The following is a 19483-nucleotide window of genomic DNA, read 5'->3' as shown; positions in this document are numbered from 1 at the left end:
GATCGCCTTGTAACCTCCCCAGTGCTTAGAACAGTGCTTTGCACATAGTAAGCGCTTAATAAATGCCATCATCATTATTATCCACGTGAGGACTCATAATCTAAGTGGCATTGGGCAGAGTCATGGGACCATTAGGACAAAATTATAATAATGTTATTTATTAAGTGCGTACTTAGTGCAGCGTGGCTCAGTAGAAAGAGCACGGGCTTTGGAATCAGAGGTCATGGGTTCAAATTTGCCAGCTGTGTGACTTTGGGCCAGTCACTTAACTTCTCTGGGCCTCCGTTACCTCATCTGTAAAATGGGGATTAAGATTGTGAGCCCCACATGGGACAACCTGATCACCTTGTATCCTTCCCAGCGCTTAGAACAGTGCTTGGCACATAGTAAGTGCTTAACAAATACCAAGATTATTATTACTACGTGCCAAACACTCTACTAATTGCCGGGGTAGGTACAAGATAGTCTCAAGTCAGGCACAGTCCCTGTCTCCACATGGGGCTCACAGCTTGAGGAGGAGGAAGTACTGAATGCCCAATTAAAATTGAGGAAACTGAGGCACAGAGAAACGACATGACTTGCCAAAAATCACGTAACAGGCAAGTGGCGGAGCTGAGACTAGAACCCAGGTCCTCTGGTTCCCAGGTTCATGTTCTTCACACTAGTCCATGCTGGTTCTCAATTAAACCAACCATCTGAGATAATGTTAAATATCATATTCACTCGTGTAAGTGCCCCATTTTTTTCGCTGCTTAAGCGAGTCATGGAGGCCCCGGTGGAAGCCCATCCTCCTCCTTCCTTGGGACCACCCACTCCCCAATCCAGAGATCCCAAACTAAGCCAGAAACAGTGTGGAAAGAGCCTGGATGTTGGAGTCAGAGGACCTGGGTTCTAATTCTGTCCTGCCAGTTTCCTGCTGTGTGAGCCAATCACTTCACTTCTCCATGCCTGTTTCCTCAACTGTAAAATGGGGACGCAATACCTGTTCTCCCTCCTACTTAGTCTGTGAGCCCCATGCGTCATAAGGTCAACCTTATAATAATAATGATAATAATAATAATAATAATGATGGCCTTTGTTAAGCGCTTACTATGTGCAAAGCACTGTTCTAAGGGCGGGGGGGGATACAAGTGGGGCTCACAGGCTTCATCCCCATTTTACAGATGAGGTAACTGAGGCTCCGAGAAGTTAAATGACTTGCCCAAGGTCACACAGCAGACACATGGTGGAGCCGGAATTCGAACCCATGACCTCTGACTTCAAAGCCCGTGCTCTTTCCACTGAGCCACGCTGCTTCTCAAAATTTGGAGAATGCGGGCGTCGATCCCGCTACCTCTCACATGCTAAGCGAGCGCTCTGCCATTTGAGCTAATTAAGTGACTTGCCCAAGGTCACACAGCAGACACGTGGTGGAACCGGGATTCGAACCCATGACCTCTGACTCCAAAGCCCGTATCATCATCATCATCATCAATCATATTTATTGAGTGCTTACTATGTGCTTGGGAAGTACAAATTGGCAACATATAGAGACAGTCCCTACCCAACAGTGGGCTCACAGTCTAAAAGGGGGAGACAGAGAACAAAACCAAACATACAAACAAAATAAAATAAATAGAATAGATATGTACAGGTAAAATAAATAAATAAATAACGTGTATCTATCCCAGCGCTTAGAACAGAGCTTCCTGACTTGCTTGTATCCACCCCAGCCCTTAGTACAGTGCCTGGAACTCTGTTTATTTGTTTATTTTATTTATTTTACTTGTACATATCTAGTCTATTTATTTCATTCTTGTTAATATGTTTTGTTTTATTGTCTGTCTCCCCCTTCTAGACTGGGATCCCGCTGTTGGGTAGGGACCGTCTCTAGATGTTGCCAACCTGGACTTCCCAAGCGCTTAGTCCAGTGCTCTGCACACAGTAAGCGCTCAATAAATACGATTGAATGAATGAATGAATGAATACGATTGAATGAATGAATGAGGGCCTCTCCCGGGCATGCGCACAAACGGCAACCTCCGCCCTCCGTCCCCGCGGGTTCCTTTCTTGGCCTGCGCTGCTGTCACCGACTCCGGGAAGCCCTCCGGACCGAGCCCCCTGCCACCAAGAGGCCTGCCACCAAGAGGCTGATGACTCGGAGGCCCGGACGCCTGGGTTCGTGAGCGCTCAGTCCACTGCCCTGCACACAGTAAGCGCTCAATAAATACGATGGGAGGAAATAATAATCATCATCATCCTAATAATGATGATCCCCTTCTAGACTGTGAGCCCACTGTTGGGTAGGGACCGTCCCTATGTGTTGCCAACTTGGACTTCCCAAGCGCTTAGTACAGTGCTTTGCACACAGTAAGCGCTCAATAAATACGATTGATTGATTGATTGATGACGATGGTATTTGTTAAGCGCTTACTATGTGCCAAGCACTGTTCTAAGCGCTGGGGAGGTTACAAGGAGATCAGGTTGTAATTCTTTAATTCTGTTTGACACCTGTCCACATGTTTTGTTGTCTGTAGCCCCCTCCTTCCTCTCCCCCTCCTCCTCTCCATCCCCCCCGCCTTACCTCCTTCCCTTCCCCCCAGCACCTGTATATATGTTTGTACGGATTTATTACTCTATTTATTTATTTATTTTACCTGTACATATTTATTCTATTTTATTTTGTTAATATGTTTTGTTTTGTTGTCTGTCTCCCCCTTCTAGACTGTGAGCCCACCGTTGGGTAAGGACCGTCTCTGTATGTTGCCAACTTGTACTTCCCAAGCGCCTAGTACAGTGCTCTGCACACAGTGAGCGCTCAATAAATACGATTGATTGATTAATGATGTGCATCTAGCTTTAATTTTATTTGTTCTGACGACTTGACACCTGTCCACATGTTTTGTTTTGTTGTCTGTCTCCCCCTTCTAGACTGTGGGCCCGTTGTTGGGTAGGGACCGTCTCTATATGTGCCGACTTGTACTTCCCAAGCGCTTAGTACAGTGCTCCGCACACAGTAAGCGCTCAATAAATACGAATGAATGAATGAATGAAAGTCCCGGCGACTTGGAGGCCGGAAACAGGCAGTGGAGCCGTTTCCTGCTGCGTTCGGGATTGGGTGCTCTGCCCCGGGGCTTCTGGGAAATGTAGTTTGGGGGCGCTGATTGCGCCTGCGCGGTGGAGTCGCCGAGTGCGCCTGCGCGGTAGAGCGGCCTGAGAGCGTGGAGGAAAGAGGCGGAGCAGCCCATTGGAATGTGACTCTGGACCTGCCCCGTCCTGTCGCTATGGCAACTGAAGCCGCGTGGCTCAATGGAAAGAGCCCGGGCTTTGGAGTCAGAGGTCATGGGTTCAAATCCCGGCTCCACCACTTGTCAGCTGTGTGACTTTGGGCAAGGCACTTCAATCAATCAATCAATCAATCAATCGTATTTATTGAGCGCTTACTATGTTTAGAGCACTGTACTAAGCGCTTGGGAAGTACAGATTGGCAACATAAAGAGACAGTCCCTACCCAACAGTGGGCTCACAGTCTAGAAGGGGGAGACAGAGAACAAAACCAAACATACTAACAAAATAAAATAAATAGAATAGATGTGTACAAATAAAATAAATAAATAAATAGAGTAATAAATATGTACAAACATATGTACAGGGATATATATACAGTCCCCGGATAATAAAAATAATGATGGTATTTGTTTCTATATGCAAAACATTAATAATAATAATAATAATAATAATAATTCATTCATTCAGTCGTATTTATTGAGCGCTTACTGTGTGCAGAGCTCCTTTCTAATGACCTCTTTCTCTCTCTCCCGCTCCCAGAATCCTCATGAGCTGATGCTTTCCCGTGTATTCGATCAGCTTCGGGGATAGGAGGGTTTGCTCTTCGGATTGATCGAAGCCAGCCGCTTCAGCGGGAGGTTGCAGTCCGTCGGCCGTATTTACCAGGTGCCCACTCTGGTCAGGGCACGGCGAGGTCTTGTGATGGTTTGGGAAGATGTTACCAGAGTCACCGGAGAGAGCTTTGCATCCCTTGGTCCAGGTTTTGGAGACACAGATGGAACCTCCAAGGATGAAGTTGGGGGAGGACATCTCGCCAGGATACAAATTTGTCTCACCAGCGAGTGGCTCGGTACCGAGAAGTGCCCCCCTTTTCAACAAGACCCTCAAACAACTCCAGGAGCCCTCACCTCCCGCGGCTGAGAGCAAAAAGACTCAAAGAGGAGCTGATCCCGGGGTTGCCAGAGCACTTTTGAACCCTCCCGACTGGCCCGGAGACACGGGAACTTGGGATCAGACGAAGCATTTGAACAGAGGCGAGGCGGTATCTCTGCTGGAGGATGTGACCCAAATTCAGCAGGAGAAAGGTGAGGGACAGCTGACCAAGGGAGGAATTGGACAGCGTGGTCAGCAGAGGAGTCCTGAGTACCCACGAGAGAGAGATTCATGGCATGATTCCACCATCTTAAAAGCCACCTTTCTCTCCTGTTAGTTTTAGATGTTCTCTGGATTCCTGGCCTGCCTCATCAAGGGAGCAAGAATGACTTAGAGGAAGCATCCTCCCTTCTTCCAGATGGGTCTCAGGTGAGCAAGGGTCCCTATGCCCCCCACCCCCTCAAAATAGAGAAGCAGTGTGGCTCAGTGGAAAGAGCATGGGCTTTGGAGTCAGAGGTCATGGGTTCACGTCCCAGCTCCACCAATTGTCAGCTGTGTGACTTTGGGCAAGTCACTTCACTTCTCTGTGCCTCAATTACCTCATCTGTAAAATGGGGATTAAGACTGGGAGCCCCCTGTGGGACAACCTGATCACCTTGTAACCTCCCCAACGCTTAGAACAGTGCTGTGCACATAGTAAGCGCTTAATGCCATTATTGTTATTATTAAGCGCTTAGTACAGTGCTCTGCACACAGTAAGCGCTCAATAAGTACAATTGAATTGAATGAATGAAATGAGACCACCTTATCCTTTCTATATCTCATTGCACTTGTATGCCACACCCCAGGTAGTGGAATGGAAAGGTGTCACTGGCATTTCATCCACCTACATTGCTGCCTTCCATTCAATCACTCAATCAATCAGTGGTACTTATTGAGCGCTTACTGTGTGCAGAGCACTGGAATAAGCATTTGGAAAAGTACAATACGACTGAGTTGATAGGATCCTCTCCTGCTGTAGACTGTAAGCTCGCTGGGAGCAGGGAATTCGTCTACCAACTCTGTTATATTGTACTCTTTCAAGTGCTTAGTACAGTGCTCTGCACAAGGTAAGCGCTTCATAAATGACTGCCTGATTGATTGCCCATTAGCAGCTTACAGTCTACAGGGGGAGGTTGGTCAGTAAAGTAGATTAGGGATAGAAGAAATGGTAGAGTAGACCGGCATTCCCAAAAGGCTGGAATTTGCCCAACAGGCAATAATAGTGAAAATTGGGTTGGACACAGTCCCCGTCCCACACAGGGCTCACAGTCGTAACCCTCATTTTACAGATGAGGAAATTGAGGCCCAGAAAACTTAAGTGACTTGTCCAAGGTCACACAGCAGACAAATGCTCCTCGGACTCCCAAGCCCGGGCTCTTTCCACTAGGCCATGCTATTTTCTACACGCTGGGGTATACACAGGTTGGACACAGCCCGTCCCGACACGAGGCTCACAGTCTAAAGAGGATGGAGTTGAAATTGAATCTCCATTTTACAGTTGAGAAAACCAAGACCCAGAGAAATGAAGTGACTTGACTAAGGTAATAATAGTAATAATGATGATAATAATAATAATTGTGGTATTTGTTAAGCGCTTACTATATGCCAGGCACTGTACTAAGTCCTGGGGTGGATACAAGCAAATCGGGTTGGACCCAGTCCCTTCCCGCAATGGGGCTCACTGTCTTAATTCCCATTTTACCGATGAGGTAACTGAGGCCCAGAGAAGTGAAGTGACTTGCCCACGGTCACCCAGCAGACAAGTGGCAGAGCTGGGATTAGAACCCAGGTCCTTCTGACTCCTGGGCCTGTGATCTATCCACCGGGCCACACTGCTTCTCCCCCACCATTCCGGCCTCCATTTCTTCTGCTCTCTGTTTCTCTTCCCTTACTGACGGGCGGGCGGACCTGTTGTTTCAGGCGGTGCTGTTTGAGGATGTAGCTGTGTCTTTTTCCCGGGAGGAGTGGGAGTGCTTGGATCCCTCTCAGAAGGCCCTCTACCAGGACGTCATGGGGGAAAACTACGGGAATGTGGTGCTTCTGGGTAAGGAGCTGGGCTAGCCTCGGTTTTTTAGACTGTGAGCCCACTGTGGGGTAGGGACTGTCTCTATCTGTTGCCAACTTGGACTTCCCAAGCGCTTAGTACAGTGCTGTGCACACAGTAAGTGCTCAATAAATACGATTGATTGATTTCTGGGGTGGGTCCCCCGAGCCAGCCGAGCCCCAGGATCAATAAATACGATTGATGATGGATGATGGAAGAGGGAAGCCACTGGGATCTTAGCTGCCTAGGATCTACCCAATCATCAATCGTATTTATTGAGCGCTTACTCTGTGCAGAGCACTGTACTAAACACCCGTATCTTATCTTACCTTGTATATCTCCCGGTGCTTAGGACAGTGCCTGGCACACAGTAAGCGCTTAACTGCCCTTTTCTCTCTATCCAAACCACTACCTTGCTGGTTCAATCTCTCATTTTATCCTGGCTGGATTACAGCATCATCCTCGTGTCTGATCTCCCATCCTCCTGTCTCTCCCCACTTCAGTCTATACTTCACGCCGCTGCCCGGATCATCTTTGTGGAGAAACGCTCTGCGCATGTTACTCCACTCCTCAAAAATCTCCAGTGGCTGCCTGTCAACCTACATATCAAGCAAAAACCCTCACTCTTGGCTTCAAGGCTATCCATCACCTCACCCCCTCCTACCTCACCTCCCTTCTCTCCTTTTACAGCCCAGCCCGCACCCTCCGCTCCTCTGCCGCTAACCTCGTCACTGTACCTCGTTCTCACCTGTCCTGCCATTGACCCCTGGCCCACATCCTCCCCCTGGCCTGGAATGCCCTCCCTCCATCCGCCAAGCTAGCTCTCTTCCTCCCTTCAAAGCCCTACTGAGAGCTCGCCTCCTCCAAGAGGCCTTCCCAGACTGAGCCCCTTTTCCTCTCCTCCTCCCCATCCCCCCACCCTACCTCCTTCCCCTCCCCACAGCACCTGTATGTATGTGTAGATTATTACTCTATTTTACTTGTACATACTATTCTATTTATTTTGTTAATAATGTGCATCTAGCTTTACTTCTATTTATTCTGATGACTTGACACCCGTCCACTTGTTTTGTTTCGTTGTCTGTCTCCCCCTTCTAGACTGTGAGCCCACTGTTGGGTCGGGACCGTCTCTATATGTTGCCAACTTGTACTTCCCAAGTGCTTAGTACAGTGTTCTGCACACAGTAAGCACTCAATAAATACGATTGAATGAATTCTATTTATTTTGTTAGTAATGTGCATCTAGCTTTAATTCTACTTATTCTGAGGACTTGACACGTGTCCAGATGTTTTGTTTTGTTGTCTGTCTCCCCCTTCTAGACTGTGAGCCCACTGTTGGATAGGGACCGTCTCTATATGTTGCCAAATTGTACTTCCCAAGCCCTTAGTGCAGTGCTCTGCACACAGTAAACGCTCAATAAATGATTGAATGAATGAAAGTACCACTACTGTTATAGTGCAATCATCTCCTGTCTTTCCTTTCCCATGATAGGAATTCCATGTCCTAAAGTGGATCTGAGGACCTGGATAGAGTTCAGTGAAGAACCAGGTGGTCCCAACTTCCCCACGGTCGAGGAAGGGGAGAGTGCAAGAGCAGCTTCAACAGGTGAGAACCACACTCAGTCACCCTGGTTACCCCTGCCCGGCCATCACTGGGTCTCTGTCCCCCCAACCCTCTCCAGAGTCCGTTGGGTGCCTGGATTTGGTATTTATTTCCCAAGTTTTCCCCCTGTGGCATTAGGAGGGAGGGGAGTTGTTCCCACCCTCCCTCTGGGGGGAAAGAGTTAGAAAGTCTTTCAATCAATCAATCCGTCCATCTCCATCAACAAACATTCTTAAACTTCAAGGAGGCAGCCCATTCTGGGGATTTCAGTCACTCATAGTACAGAGCACTGTACTAAGCGCTTAGCAGAGTACAGTATAACGACAGAAGGGATATATCCCCTGTCCACAGCAAGCTTACAGTCTAGAAGGGCAGACTGACGTTCATTTAAATAAATTACAGAGCCATTATGGTCCTGAATAGAATTCCCTCCCCTTTCAAATCTGCAAGACCACAGCTCTCCCCAACTCTGGAACCCTTTTGAAATCCCTCCTCCTCCAGGTCTTCCCCAGGTCATAGCCTCCATCTTGTCATCTCAGCCCCTCGGCCCTACTTCCAGTTGCCCTTTTTGTACATATCATCATTCTGCGTTCTACTTGAACATTCCTTATTTTTTTGTCTGACTTCTTCGCTTGATTGTAAGCTCACTGTGGGCAGGGGTCATGTCTTTTTCTACTGTACTCTTCCCGGCTCAGTTATTACTACTAACTGATGGATCGATCTCATTTTTTCCTGCAGGAAGCCCAAGGGAGAGTCATAACAAAATTCCTCAGGGCAAGGAAACTGTAGGGACACCCAAACAGTGCCAAGGAGGGGCACCTGCTCAAGACCTCCCCGGGGGAGTCTGGGAGGATGAGCCAGACCTTAGCAGGAAGAAGTCGGGCCTCCCTTCCTTCCTTGAAAGCCCTCAGGGAGACACGTCGGAGCAGGGAGGCGTAACGAGGAGCCACCAGATGGTCTGCCTCGCCAGTCAGCAGAGAGACCCCCGAGGAGGGAGCCCCCGCGAGTGTGGGAAAGGCTCCAGCCAGAAATCTAACCTCACCCTCCACCCGAGGACCCACACAAGAGAAAAGCCCTTCAAACGCCCCAAATCTGGGGAAGGCTTCAGTCGGAGCGCAAAGCTTTCTAAACATCAGCTCATCCGCTCGGGAGAGGAGCCTTTTCTCTGTGACTGTGGTATACGTTTCTCTCAGAAACCCAAACTCATCCTGCACCAGGGGACTCAAGGGGAAGAGAAAGCCTACAGGTGTGAATGCAGAAGCGGCTTCCATCAGAAATCAAACCTCTCCCTGCGTGGGAGGCCTCCCGTGGCAGGGAAACTCTACAAGTGCCCCAGCTGTGGAAAAGGATTCAGTCAGAGCTGCAACCTGGCCATGCACCAGAGAATCCACAAAGAAGAGAGGTCCTATCCATGTCACTGTGGGAAAAGCTTTTCTCAGAAATTAAAGCTAATCCAACACCAGAGGTCTCACGCAGGAGGGAGACGGTACACATGCCCTGACGGTGGCAAGGGATTCAGTCAAAAATCCAAACTTGTCCAGCACCAGAGGAAGCACATGGAAGAGTGTGGAAAGAGATTGAAAGAGGAAGGTAACCTGGTTCAGCACCAGAGAACTCACATGGGAAAGGAACCCTACAAGTGCTCCGGCTGTGAAAAAGGCTTCAGCCATAGCTCCAACCTCTCCAAACATCAGTGCGTCCACAATGGAGAAAAACCTCACAAATGCCCCACGTTTGAGGAAGGTTTCAGCCAGACCTCCAACCATCAGTGTGTCCACTTTGGAGAGAAACCTCACAAATGCCCCAGATGTGGGGAACACTTCAGCCATAACTCCAACCTCTCCGAACATCAGTGCATCCACACTGGAGAGAAACCTTACAAATGTCCCAGGTGTGGGGAAGATTTCAGCCATAGCTCCAACCTCTCCGAACATCAGTGCATCCACACTGGAGAGAAACCTTACAAATGTCCCAGGTGTGGGGAAGATTTCAGCCATAGCTCCAACCTCTCCGAACATCAGTGCATCCACACTGGAGAGAAACCTTACAAATGTCCCAGGTGTGGGGAACACTTCAGCCATAACGCCAACCTCTCCGAACATCAGTGCATCCACACTGGAGAGAAACCTTACAAATGTCCCAGGTGTGGGGAAGATTTCAGCCATAGCTCCAACCTCTCCGAACATCAGTGCATCCACACTGGAGAGAAACCTTACAAATGTCCCAGGTGTGGGGAAGATTTCAGCCATAGCTCCAACCTCTCCAAACATCAATGTGTCGACAATGGAGAGAAACCTCACAAATGCCCCACGTGTGGGGAAGGTTTCAGCCATAGCTCCAACCTCTCCAAGCATCAGTGCAGCCACACTGGAGAGAAACCTTATAAGTGTCCCAGGTGTGGGGAAGGTTTCAGCTGTAGCTCCAACCTTTCCAAACATCAGTGTGTCCTCAATGGAGAGAAACCTCATAAGTGCCCCAGGTGTGGGGAACACTTCAGCCATAGCTCCAACCTCTCCGAACATCAGTGCGTCCACACTGGAGAGAAACCTTACAAATGTCCCAGGTGTGGGGAACACTTCAGCCATAACTCCAACCTCTCCGAACACCAGTGCATCCACACTGGAGAGAAACCTTACAAATGTCCCAGGTGTGGGGAAGATTTCAGCCATAGCTCCAACCTCTCCGAACATCAGTGCATCCACACTGGAGAGAAACCTTACAAATGTCCCAGGTGTGGGGAAGATTTCAGCCATAGCTCCAACCTCTCCGAACATCAGTGCATCCACACTGGAGAGAAACCTTACAAATGTCCCAGGTGTGGGGAAGATTTCAGCCATAGCTCCAACCTCTCCAAACATCAATGTGTCGACAATGGAGAGAAACCTCACAAATGCCCCACGTGTGGGGAAGGTTTCAGCCATAGCTCCAACCTCTCCAAGCATCAGTGCAGCCACACTGGAGAGAAACCTTATAAGTGTCCCAGGTGTGGGGAAGGTTTCAGCTGTAGCTCCAACCTTTCCAAACATCAGTGTGTCCTCAATGGAGAGAAACCTCATAAGTGCCCCAGGTGTGGGGAACACTTCAGCCATAGCTCCAACCTCTCCGAACATCAGTGCGTCCACACTGGAGAGAAACCTTACAAATGTCCCAGGTGTGGGGAAGATTTCAGCCATAGCTCCAACCTCTCCGAACATCAGTGCATCCACACTGGAGAGAAACCTTACAAATGTCCCAGGTGTGGGGAAGATTTCAGCCATAGCTCCAACCTCTCCGAACATCAGTGCATCCACACTGGAGAGAAACCTTACAAATGTCCCAGGTGTGGGGAAGATTTCAGCCATAGCTCCAACCTCTCCGAACATCAGTGCATCCACACTGGAGAGAAACCTTACAAATGTCCCAGGTGTGGGGAAGACTTCAGCCATAGCTCCAACCTCTCCGAACATCAGTGCATCCACACTGGAGAGAAACCTTACAAATGTCCCAGGTGTGGGGAAGATTTCAGCCATAGCTCCAACCTCTCCAAACATCAATGTGTCGACAATAGAGAGAAACCTCACAAATGCCCCACGTGTGGGGAAGGTTTCAGCCATAGCTCCAACCTCTCCAAGCATCAGTGCAGCCACACTGGAGAGAAACCTTATAAGTGTCCCAGGTGTGGGGAAGGTTTCAGCTGTAGCTCCAACCTTTCCAAACATCAGTGTGTCCTCAATGGAGAGAAACCTCATAAATGCCCCAGGTGTGGGGAACACTTCAGCCATAGCTCCAACCTCTCCGAACATCAGTGCGTCCACACTGGAGAGAAACCTTACAAATGTCCCAGGTGTGGGGAACACTTCAGCCATAACTCCAACCTCTCCGAACATCAGTGCATCCACACTGGAGAGAAACCTTACAAATGTCCCAGGTGTGGGGAAGATTTCAGCCATAGCTCCAACCTCTCCGAACATCAGTGCATCCACACTGGAGAGAAACCTTACAAATGTCCCAGGTGTGGGGAAGATTTCAGCCATAGCTCCAACCTCTCCGAACATCAGTGCATCCACACTGGAGAGAAACCTTACAAATGTCCCAGGTGTGGGGAAGATTTCAGCCATAGCTCCAACCTCTCCAAACATCAATGTGTCGACAATAGAGAGAAACCTCACAAATGCCCCACGTGTGGGGAAGGTTTCAGCCATAGCTCCAACCTCTCCAAGCATCAGTGCAGCCACACTGGAGAGAAACCTTATAAGTGTCCCAGGTGTGGGGAAGGTTTCAGCTGTAGCTCCAACCTTTCCAAACATCAGTGTGTCCTCAATGGAGAGAAACCTCATAAGTGCCCCAGGTGTGGGGAACACTTCAGCCATAGCTCCAACCTCTCCGAACATCAGTGCGTCCACACTGGAGAGAAACCTTACAAATGTCCCAGGTGTGGGGAACACTTCAGTCATAACTCCAACCTCTCCGAACATCAGTGCATCCACACTGGAGAGAAACCTTACAAATGTCCCAGGTGTGGGGAACACTTCAGCCATAACTCCAACCTCTCCGAACATCAGTGCATCCACACTGGAGAGAAACCTTACAAATGTCCCAGGTGTGGGGAAGATTTCAGCCATAGCTCCAACCTCTCCGAACATCAGTGCATCCACACTGGAGAGAAACCTTACAAATGTCCCAGGTGTGGGGAAGATTTCAGCCATAGCTCCAACCTCTCCGAACATCAGTGCATCCACACTGGAGAGAAACCTTACAAATGTCCCAGGTGTGGGGAAGATTTCAGCCATAGCTCCAACCTCTCCGAACATCAGTGCATCCACACTGGAGAGAAACCTTACAAATGTCCCAGGTGTGGGGAAGATTTCAGCCATAGCTCCAACCTCTCCGAACATCAGTGCATCCACACTGGAGAGAAACCTTACAAATGTCCCAGGTGTGGGGAAGATTTCAGCCATAGCTCCAACCTCTCCAAACATCAATGTGTCGACAATAGAGAGAAACCTCACAAATGCCCCACGTGTGGGGAAGGTTTCAGCCATAGCTCCAACCTCTCCAAGCATCAGTGCAGCCACACTGGAGAGAAACCTTATAAGTGTCCCAGGTGTGGGGAAGGTTTTAGCTGTAGCTCCAACCTTTCCAAACATCAGTGTGTCCTCAATGGAGAGAAACCTCATAAATGCCCCAGGTGTGGGGAACACTTCAGCCATAGCTCCAACCTCTCCGAACATCAGTGCGTCCACACTGGAGAGAAACCTTACAAATGTCCCAGGTGTGGGGAAGGTTTCAGCTGTAGCTCCAACCTCACCAAACATCAGTGTGTCCACAATGGAGAGAAACCTCACAAATGTCCCACGTGTGGGGAAGGTTTCAGTCAGACCTCCAACCTCTCCAAGCATCAGTGCATCCACACTGCAGAGAAACCTTATATATGTCCCAGGTGTGGGGAAGGTTTCAGCTGTAATTCCAACCTTTCCAAACATCAGTGTGTCCTTAATGGAGAGAAACCTCATTAGTGCTCCATGTGTGGGGAACACTTCAGCCATAGCTCCAACCTCTCCAAACATCAGTGTGTCCACACTGGAGAGAAACCTTACAAATGCCACAGCTGCGGTAAAGTCTTCAACCATAGCTCCAATCTCTCCAAACATCAGTGCATCCACCCTGGAGAGAAACCTCACAAATGTCCCAGGTGTGGGAAAGGTTTCAGCCAGACCTCCAATCTCTCCAAGCATCAGTGCCTCCACTCTGGAGAGAATTTACAAATGCCCCAAATGCGGTAAAGGCCAGAACTCAAATTTCTAACCCCCAGAAGAGCCACACAAGGGAGGGACCCTGACATTGTGTTGACAGAGGGAAGGATTCTACTCGACTGAACTTTAGAGACATACCAAAAGGCTTTGTTTTTAGAGGAGGCATTGTATTCTCTCTGGAATGAAGCTGAGACTCCTCTAGGAGGCCATTTGGGCTAGGCCTCTTACTCCAGAATAATTTGATGCCTAAACTTCCTGGGACTGATTTGAGTCTCTGGTTTTTTTTACCATGTAATTCCATTTTCCTTGGATAATCATTCTTTCAATAAAGAAATTCTTTAAATCTAAGTGACTTTTTTTTCCCTTGAGTGTGGGGAGCACTTGTACTTTTCTAAAGGGTTTTCAGGGCAGTGAGCTCATTCTATCTTCACAACATCGCTGGGACAGAAGGAGAGGCAGGTATTACTTATTATCTCCATTTCGCAGATGAGAAACTGAGCCCCAGAGAGGTTAAGTGACTTGTCCCAGTCACACAGCAGACCAGGGGGAGAGCCAGGGCCCAGACTCGAACTCAGATTTAGTGGCTTCCAGAGCAGTGCTATTTATCAGACGACTCTGAATTGCCTTTACCTGACATCTAAGCCAGTTTCCTTTCGTTTATTCCCCGGAGGAAATGGAGAACAAATATCTGGTGCTCTCCTATCCACCGTTCCAGCTTCTTGTGGGCAGGGAGTGTGTCACTGTTTTGTACGTCCCAAGAACTTAGTACAGCGCACTACACCTATGAGTACTGTACTTGTTTTCTTCACATAATGCAACTCCAGTTCTTTTGAACTCTTTCCTATTCTTTTATCTGTTTCTATTGCCTTTTTTTTCTGTAAATCGAGGGCAGATTCAGGCACAAGACTCAATAAGGATCTGCCCAGTTCACCATAGAGCATATCAAAACGGGGAAGTGCATCGTTCTCTAATAGCACAGTAGAAAATAATAATAGTATTACTATTATTTGGTATTACAAATTATTAATTTGTAATTAATTAATTATTAATGGTATTACAACGGGCTCACAGCCTAGAAGGATCCCGACGCGGCGTGGCTCAGTGGGAAAGAGCACGGGCTTCGGAGTCAGAGGTCATGGGTTCAAATCCCGGCTCCGCCACTTGTCAGCTGGGTGACTTTGGGCAAGTCACTTCACTTCTCTGGGCCTCAGTTCCCTCATCTGTAATATGGGGATGAAGACTGTGAGCCCCACGTGGGACAACCTCATCACTTTGTATCCCCCCCACCCCAGCGCTTAGAACAGTGCTTTGCACATAGTAAGCGCTTAATAAATGCCACCATCATCATCACCATCATCATCACCGGCGCCTTCCCCGCCTCCCGGTTGCCATGGAGACGCGTGGTGATTGGGCTCCCCTCGCATCTCCAAAGTGAGGGCTTCCCACAAGCCCCCGGGGCCTGGGCTCCTATTGGATTCGAGCGAACCGCGGGGCGCCAGAGGAATTCTGGGCACTGATTGGCGGATAGAGCGCTTTCTCTATGACGTCATTCTCCCCGGCAGGGGCCTAAAGGCTTATGGGAAATGTAGTCCAGAGCGGCCTCCCGCGCCTGCGCCGTAGCACTGGCGCCTAATTGCTACCATGGAAGGGAAAGGAAGAGAGGGGAAGTTGGTTCATCCAGAGACTCTTTTGTCAAATTTCTGTACTTATTTTTATTATTATGATAATGATAATATTTGTTCAGCGCTTACTATGTAGTTAGCGCTGGGGGACATACGAGGTTATTACGTTGTCCCACGTGGGGCTCACAGTCTTCATCCCCATTTTCCAGATGAGGCAACTGAGGCCCAGAGAACAATCAATCAATTGTATTTATTGAGCGCTGTATTTATTGAGTTCAGAGCACTGTACTAAGCGCTTGGGAAGTGCAAGTTGGCAACATATAGAGACAGTCCCTACCCAACAGTGGGCTCACAGTCTAGAAGAAGTGAAGTGACTTGCCCAAAGTCACACAGCTGACAACCGGCGGAGGCGGGATTAGAACCCACGACCTCAGACTCTCAAGCCATTCATTCATTCAATCGTATTTATTGAACACTTACTGTGTGCAGAGTACTGTGCTAAGCGCTTGGGAAGTACAAGTTGACAACATAGAGAGACGGTCCCTACCCAACAACGGGCTCACAGTCTAGAGGGGGTAGACAGACATCAAAACAAAACATGTGGACAGGTGTCAAGTCATCAGAATAAATAGGAATAAAGCTAGATGCACATCATTAACATCTTTTAGACTGTGAGCCCACTGTTGGGTAGGGACTGTCTCTATATGTTGCCAATTTGTACTTCCCAAGGGCTTAGTACAGTGCTCTGCACATAGTAAGCACTCAATAAATATGATTGATGATGATCATTAACAAAATAAATAGAATAGTAAATATGTACAAGTAAAGTAGAGTAATAAATCTGTACAAAGCTATTATTATATTAAGCACTCCTCTAGTTCAGCAAGAAGAGCTGTGTTACTCTGTGTCAAGCACTGTTCTAATGCAGAATAATGATCATTACGGTATGTGTTAAGCACTTAGTATGTGCTAGGCAACAAGAAGAGCTGAAAAGACAGATGAATGAAATAGACCACACAGGCAGTGGTGAACACGCGATGGATAATTCAGAACAGTATCGGGTTACACCTTTTTTTATCTCCTTGGTTTCCTCCCAACCATACCTGAAATAAAGTTTGGGAACGTTGGATCTTTCAAAGAGAACACTGGAAGCTGCTAATAAAGCCTCAATTCTAAATCGACTTAATTGTGTTATCTATGAGTAATGCACGATAAAGTTTCTCCTCTTTAATGTGCCCTAAGTTTACAGTTTAATAGTTCAACGTCTGAACAAGTGTTAGGCTTTAGCTCCTATTTTGCAAATGCATTCCAGATTCTGAGCAAATAATCACAGTCTTATGGATAGGGGACATTAACTATGGTATTTGTTAGCACTTACTACGTGCCAGGCACTGTACTAGGCGCTAGGGATCGATACAAGCAAATAGGTTGTCCCACATGGGGCTCACAGTCTTAGTCCTCATTTTACAGATGAGGTAACTGAGGCACAGAGAAGTGAAGTGAGCTGCCCAAGGCTACACAGCAGATGAATGGCAGAACCGGGATTAGAACCCGTGACCTTCTTACTCCGAGGCCCTTACTCTATCCACTATGCCATGCTGCTTCCATCACTTCTCAGTTTTGCACTTCCCAAACCCTCGGTTCAATGCACTGCCCTCCCTAGATGCTCAATTATCAGCATTACCATTACTACTAGCACGGTGCCTGGCACGTAGTAAGAACTTAACAAATACAATTAAAAACCCCCCACATACAATCACATCTTGTGGGGGTCTTGCTGAAAACCCAAAAGTTGGGAATTCTTGATAGACATTAGGGGAGCAAAAATTGAAAGGAGAAAAGAAAAATCACAAAAGAGAATCTAAAGGGAAATTTCCCACTCCCCTCACCAACGGAGAAAGTAGTCATATCTGCTGTGATCCCTTTCTGTCTTGATGTCAGTCTAAGTCTTAGTCCTTTTATTTCATTCAATTCAATCCTATTTATTGAGCGCTTACTGTGTGCAGAGCACTGGTACTATATTTAGACTCCCACAATACTTTCCCTAGTGTGAACATGGTTTGTTTGTGACTGTTAACACACTCATCTAGAGGAGAAAATCCTAATAAACACCTAGTTTTTGGTTTAACAAGACACCTCCTTCTAGGTTTAATAGACACCTCCTCTTCATTTAATCACTCCGTTCTTAATTTACACTCTCTTCTATTGGTTCAAGGCCCTGCTGAGAGCTCACCTCCTCCAGGAGGCCTTCCCAGACTGAGCCTCTTCCTTCCTCTCCCCCTCTTCCCCCTCTCCATCCCCCCATCTTACCTCCTTCCCTCCACAGCACCTGTATATATGTATATATGGTTGTACATATTTATTACTCTATTTATTTATTTATTTATTTATTTTACTTGTACATTTCTATCCTATTTATTTTATTTTGTTGGTATGTTTGGTTCTGTTCTCTGTCTCCCCCTTTTAGACTGTGAGCCCACTGTTGGGTAGGGACTGTCTCTATGTGTTGCCAATCTGTACTTCCCAAGCGCTTAGTACAGTGCTCTGCACATAGTAAGCGCTCAATAAATACGATTGATTGATTGATTGATTGATTGATTGGTTTAAAGGAGGAGCGAATCTGACCTGTTGTTTTTCTTTTTTCTGAGTATCATCCTGAAGTGAAACAGCGTGGGTTTGTGGAAAGAGCAGAGGTTTGGGAGTCAGAGGGCCTGGGTTCTGTCACTTACCTGTTGTGTGACCTTGGGCAAGTCACTTTATTTCTCTGTGCCTCAGTTACCTCAACTGTCAAATGGGGATTAAACCTTTGTGGACCTGGTATCTTGTATCTACCCCAACTCTTAATACAGTGCCTGGCATATAGTAAGGACTTAACAAATACCGTAAAACAAAGCCTGAAGTAAAACTGAACCCTAAGCCCTTTCAGATTTCAGACTCTCATGTTGTTTTTACCTTGGAGTAAGCGTGATAACTAGGATCATCATCATCATCATCAATCATATTTATTGAGTGCTTACTATGTGCAGAACACTGTACTAAGCGCTTGGGAAGTACAAATTGGCAACACATAGAGACAGTCCCTACCCAACAGTGGACTCACAGTCTAAAAGGGGGATATGATCCTATCTAAAATAGGATCATATTCATTGTTGTCTACATTTTTAACTGGAGGGGAATGGTGGGGAGGAATAGATACTGTGTATGATCTATTTGTTTTGTCTCTACCCCAGGGTTTAGTACAGTGTTTGGCATATAGAAAGTGTTTAACAAATGCCATAATTGTTATCATGGCAGGGAGGACACAACCCACCATTTCTCTGAGCATATTGTAGATATAATAATAATAATAATAATAATGGCATTTATTAAGCACTTACTATGTGCAAAGCACTGTTCTAAGCACTGGAGAGGTTACAAGGTGATCAGGTTGTCCCACGGGGGGGCTCACAGTCTTAATCCCCATTTTACAGATGAGGTAACTGAAGCACAGAGAAGTTGTGACTTGCCCAAAGTCATACAGCTGACAATTGGTGAAGTCAGGATTTGAACCCATGACCTCTGACTCCAAAGCCCGTGCTATTTCCACTGAGCCATGCTGCTTCTCTATATAGAGATAGAAACTTGAGTCAGTGGACTATTGGCTGAGCCAGTAATGGCGTTGCTTCTGTCCTTATACAGACTCTGTGCTTAGAACAGTGCTTGGCACATAGTAAGCGCTTAACAAATACCATCATTATTAAATAAGGGCATCTGCAAAAGGAATTTATGGGTCATTTTTGTGGGCCCGCACCCCCCCAAAAAAAAATCTCCACTTGGAACAAATGACCGAAGAGCTTTGAATGAATGAATGATGGTATTTATTAAGCTCTTACTATGTGCAAAGCACTGTTCTAAGCGCTGGGGAGGTTACAAGGTGATCAGGTTGTCCCACGGGGGGCTCACAGTCTTAATCCCCATTTTACAAATGAGGTAACTGAGGCACAGAGAAGTTAAGTGACTTGCCCAAGGTCACCCAGCTGACAATTGGTGGAGCCAGGATTTGAACCCATGACCCCTGACTCCAAAGCCTGTGCTCTTTTCCATTGAGCCACGCTGCTTCTCATGCTTCACGCTGCTTTAGGTGCATTAGGAAATTATTATTAATAATAATAAAGTTAAACTCTTACTATGTGTCAAATATTCTAAGTTCTGGGTGAGACACAGTCCCTGTCCCACATGGGGATCACAGACTAAATCAGTGGGAGGAGGATTTAATCTCCATTTTACAGATGAAGCAACTGAGGTACAGAGAAGCAAAGCA

General features: G+C 47.3%; 1 protein-coding gene across 3 annotated transcripts; it reads left to right on the top strand.

Moving 5' to 3' along the window:
• Positions 1-2114: 2114 nt before the first annotated feature.
• Positions 2115-13861, top strand: LOC119933266 (zinc finger protein 11-like). 3 transcript variants are annotated; one of them, XM_038752687.1, is made up of 7 exons: positions 2115-2191; positions 3808-4352; positions 4478-4569; positions 6103-6226; positions 7719-7832; positions 8568-12240; positions 13081-13861. In XM_038752687.1, exons 2-7 carry the CDS (start codon positions 3983-3985, stop codon positions 13322-13324), a joined length of 4617 nt encoding a protein of 1538 aa, XP_038608615.1. In that variant the 5' UTR covers positions 2115-2191; positions 3808-3982; the 3' UTR covers positions 13325-13861. The 3 variants fall into 3 exon arrangements, with proteins under 3 accessions (XP_038608615.1, XP_038608614.1, XP_038608616.1); XM_038752686.1 differs by having other exon boundaries at positions 8565-12240; XM_038752688.1 differs by lacking the exons at positions 2115-2191; positions 3808-4352; positions 6103-6226 and having other exon boundaries at positions 4549-4569; positions 8565-12240.
• The last annotated feature ends 5622 nt before the right edge of the window (positions 13862-19483 follow it).

This window comes from Tachyglossus aculeatus, chromosome 10 (genome assembly GCF_015852505.1).
Source record: "Tachyglossus aculeatus isolate mTacAcu1 chromosome 10, mTacAcu1.pri, whole genome shotgun sequence".
Lineage (NCBI taxonomy): Eukaryota > Metazoa > Chordata > Mammalia > Monotremata > Tachyglossidae > Tachyglossus > Tachyglossus aculeatus.
The sequence above is the reverse complement of the archived record's forward strand: the minus strand, read 5'-3'. Positions and strand labels throughout refer to the sequence as shown.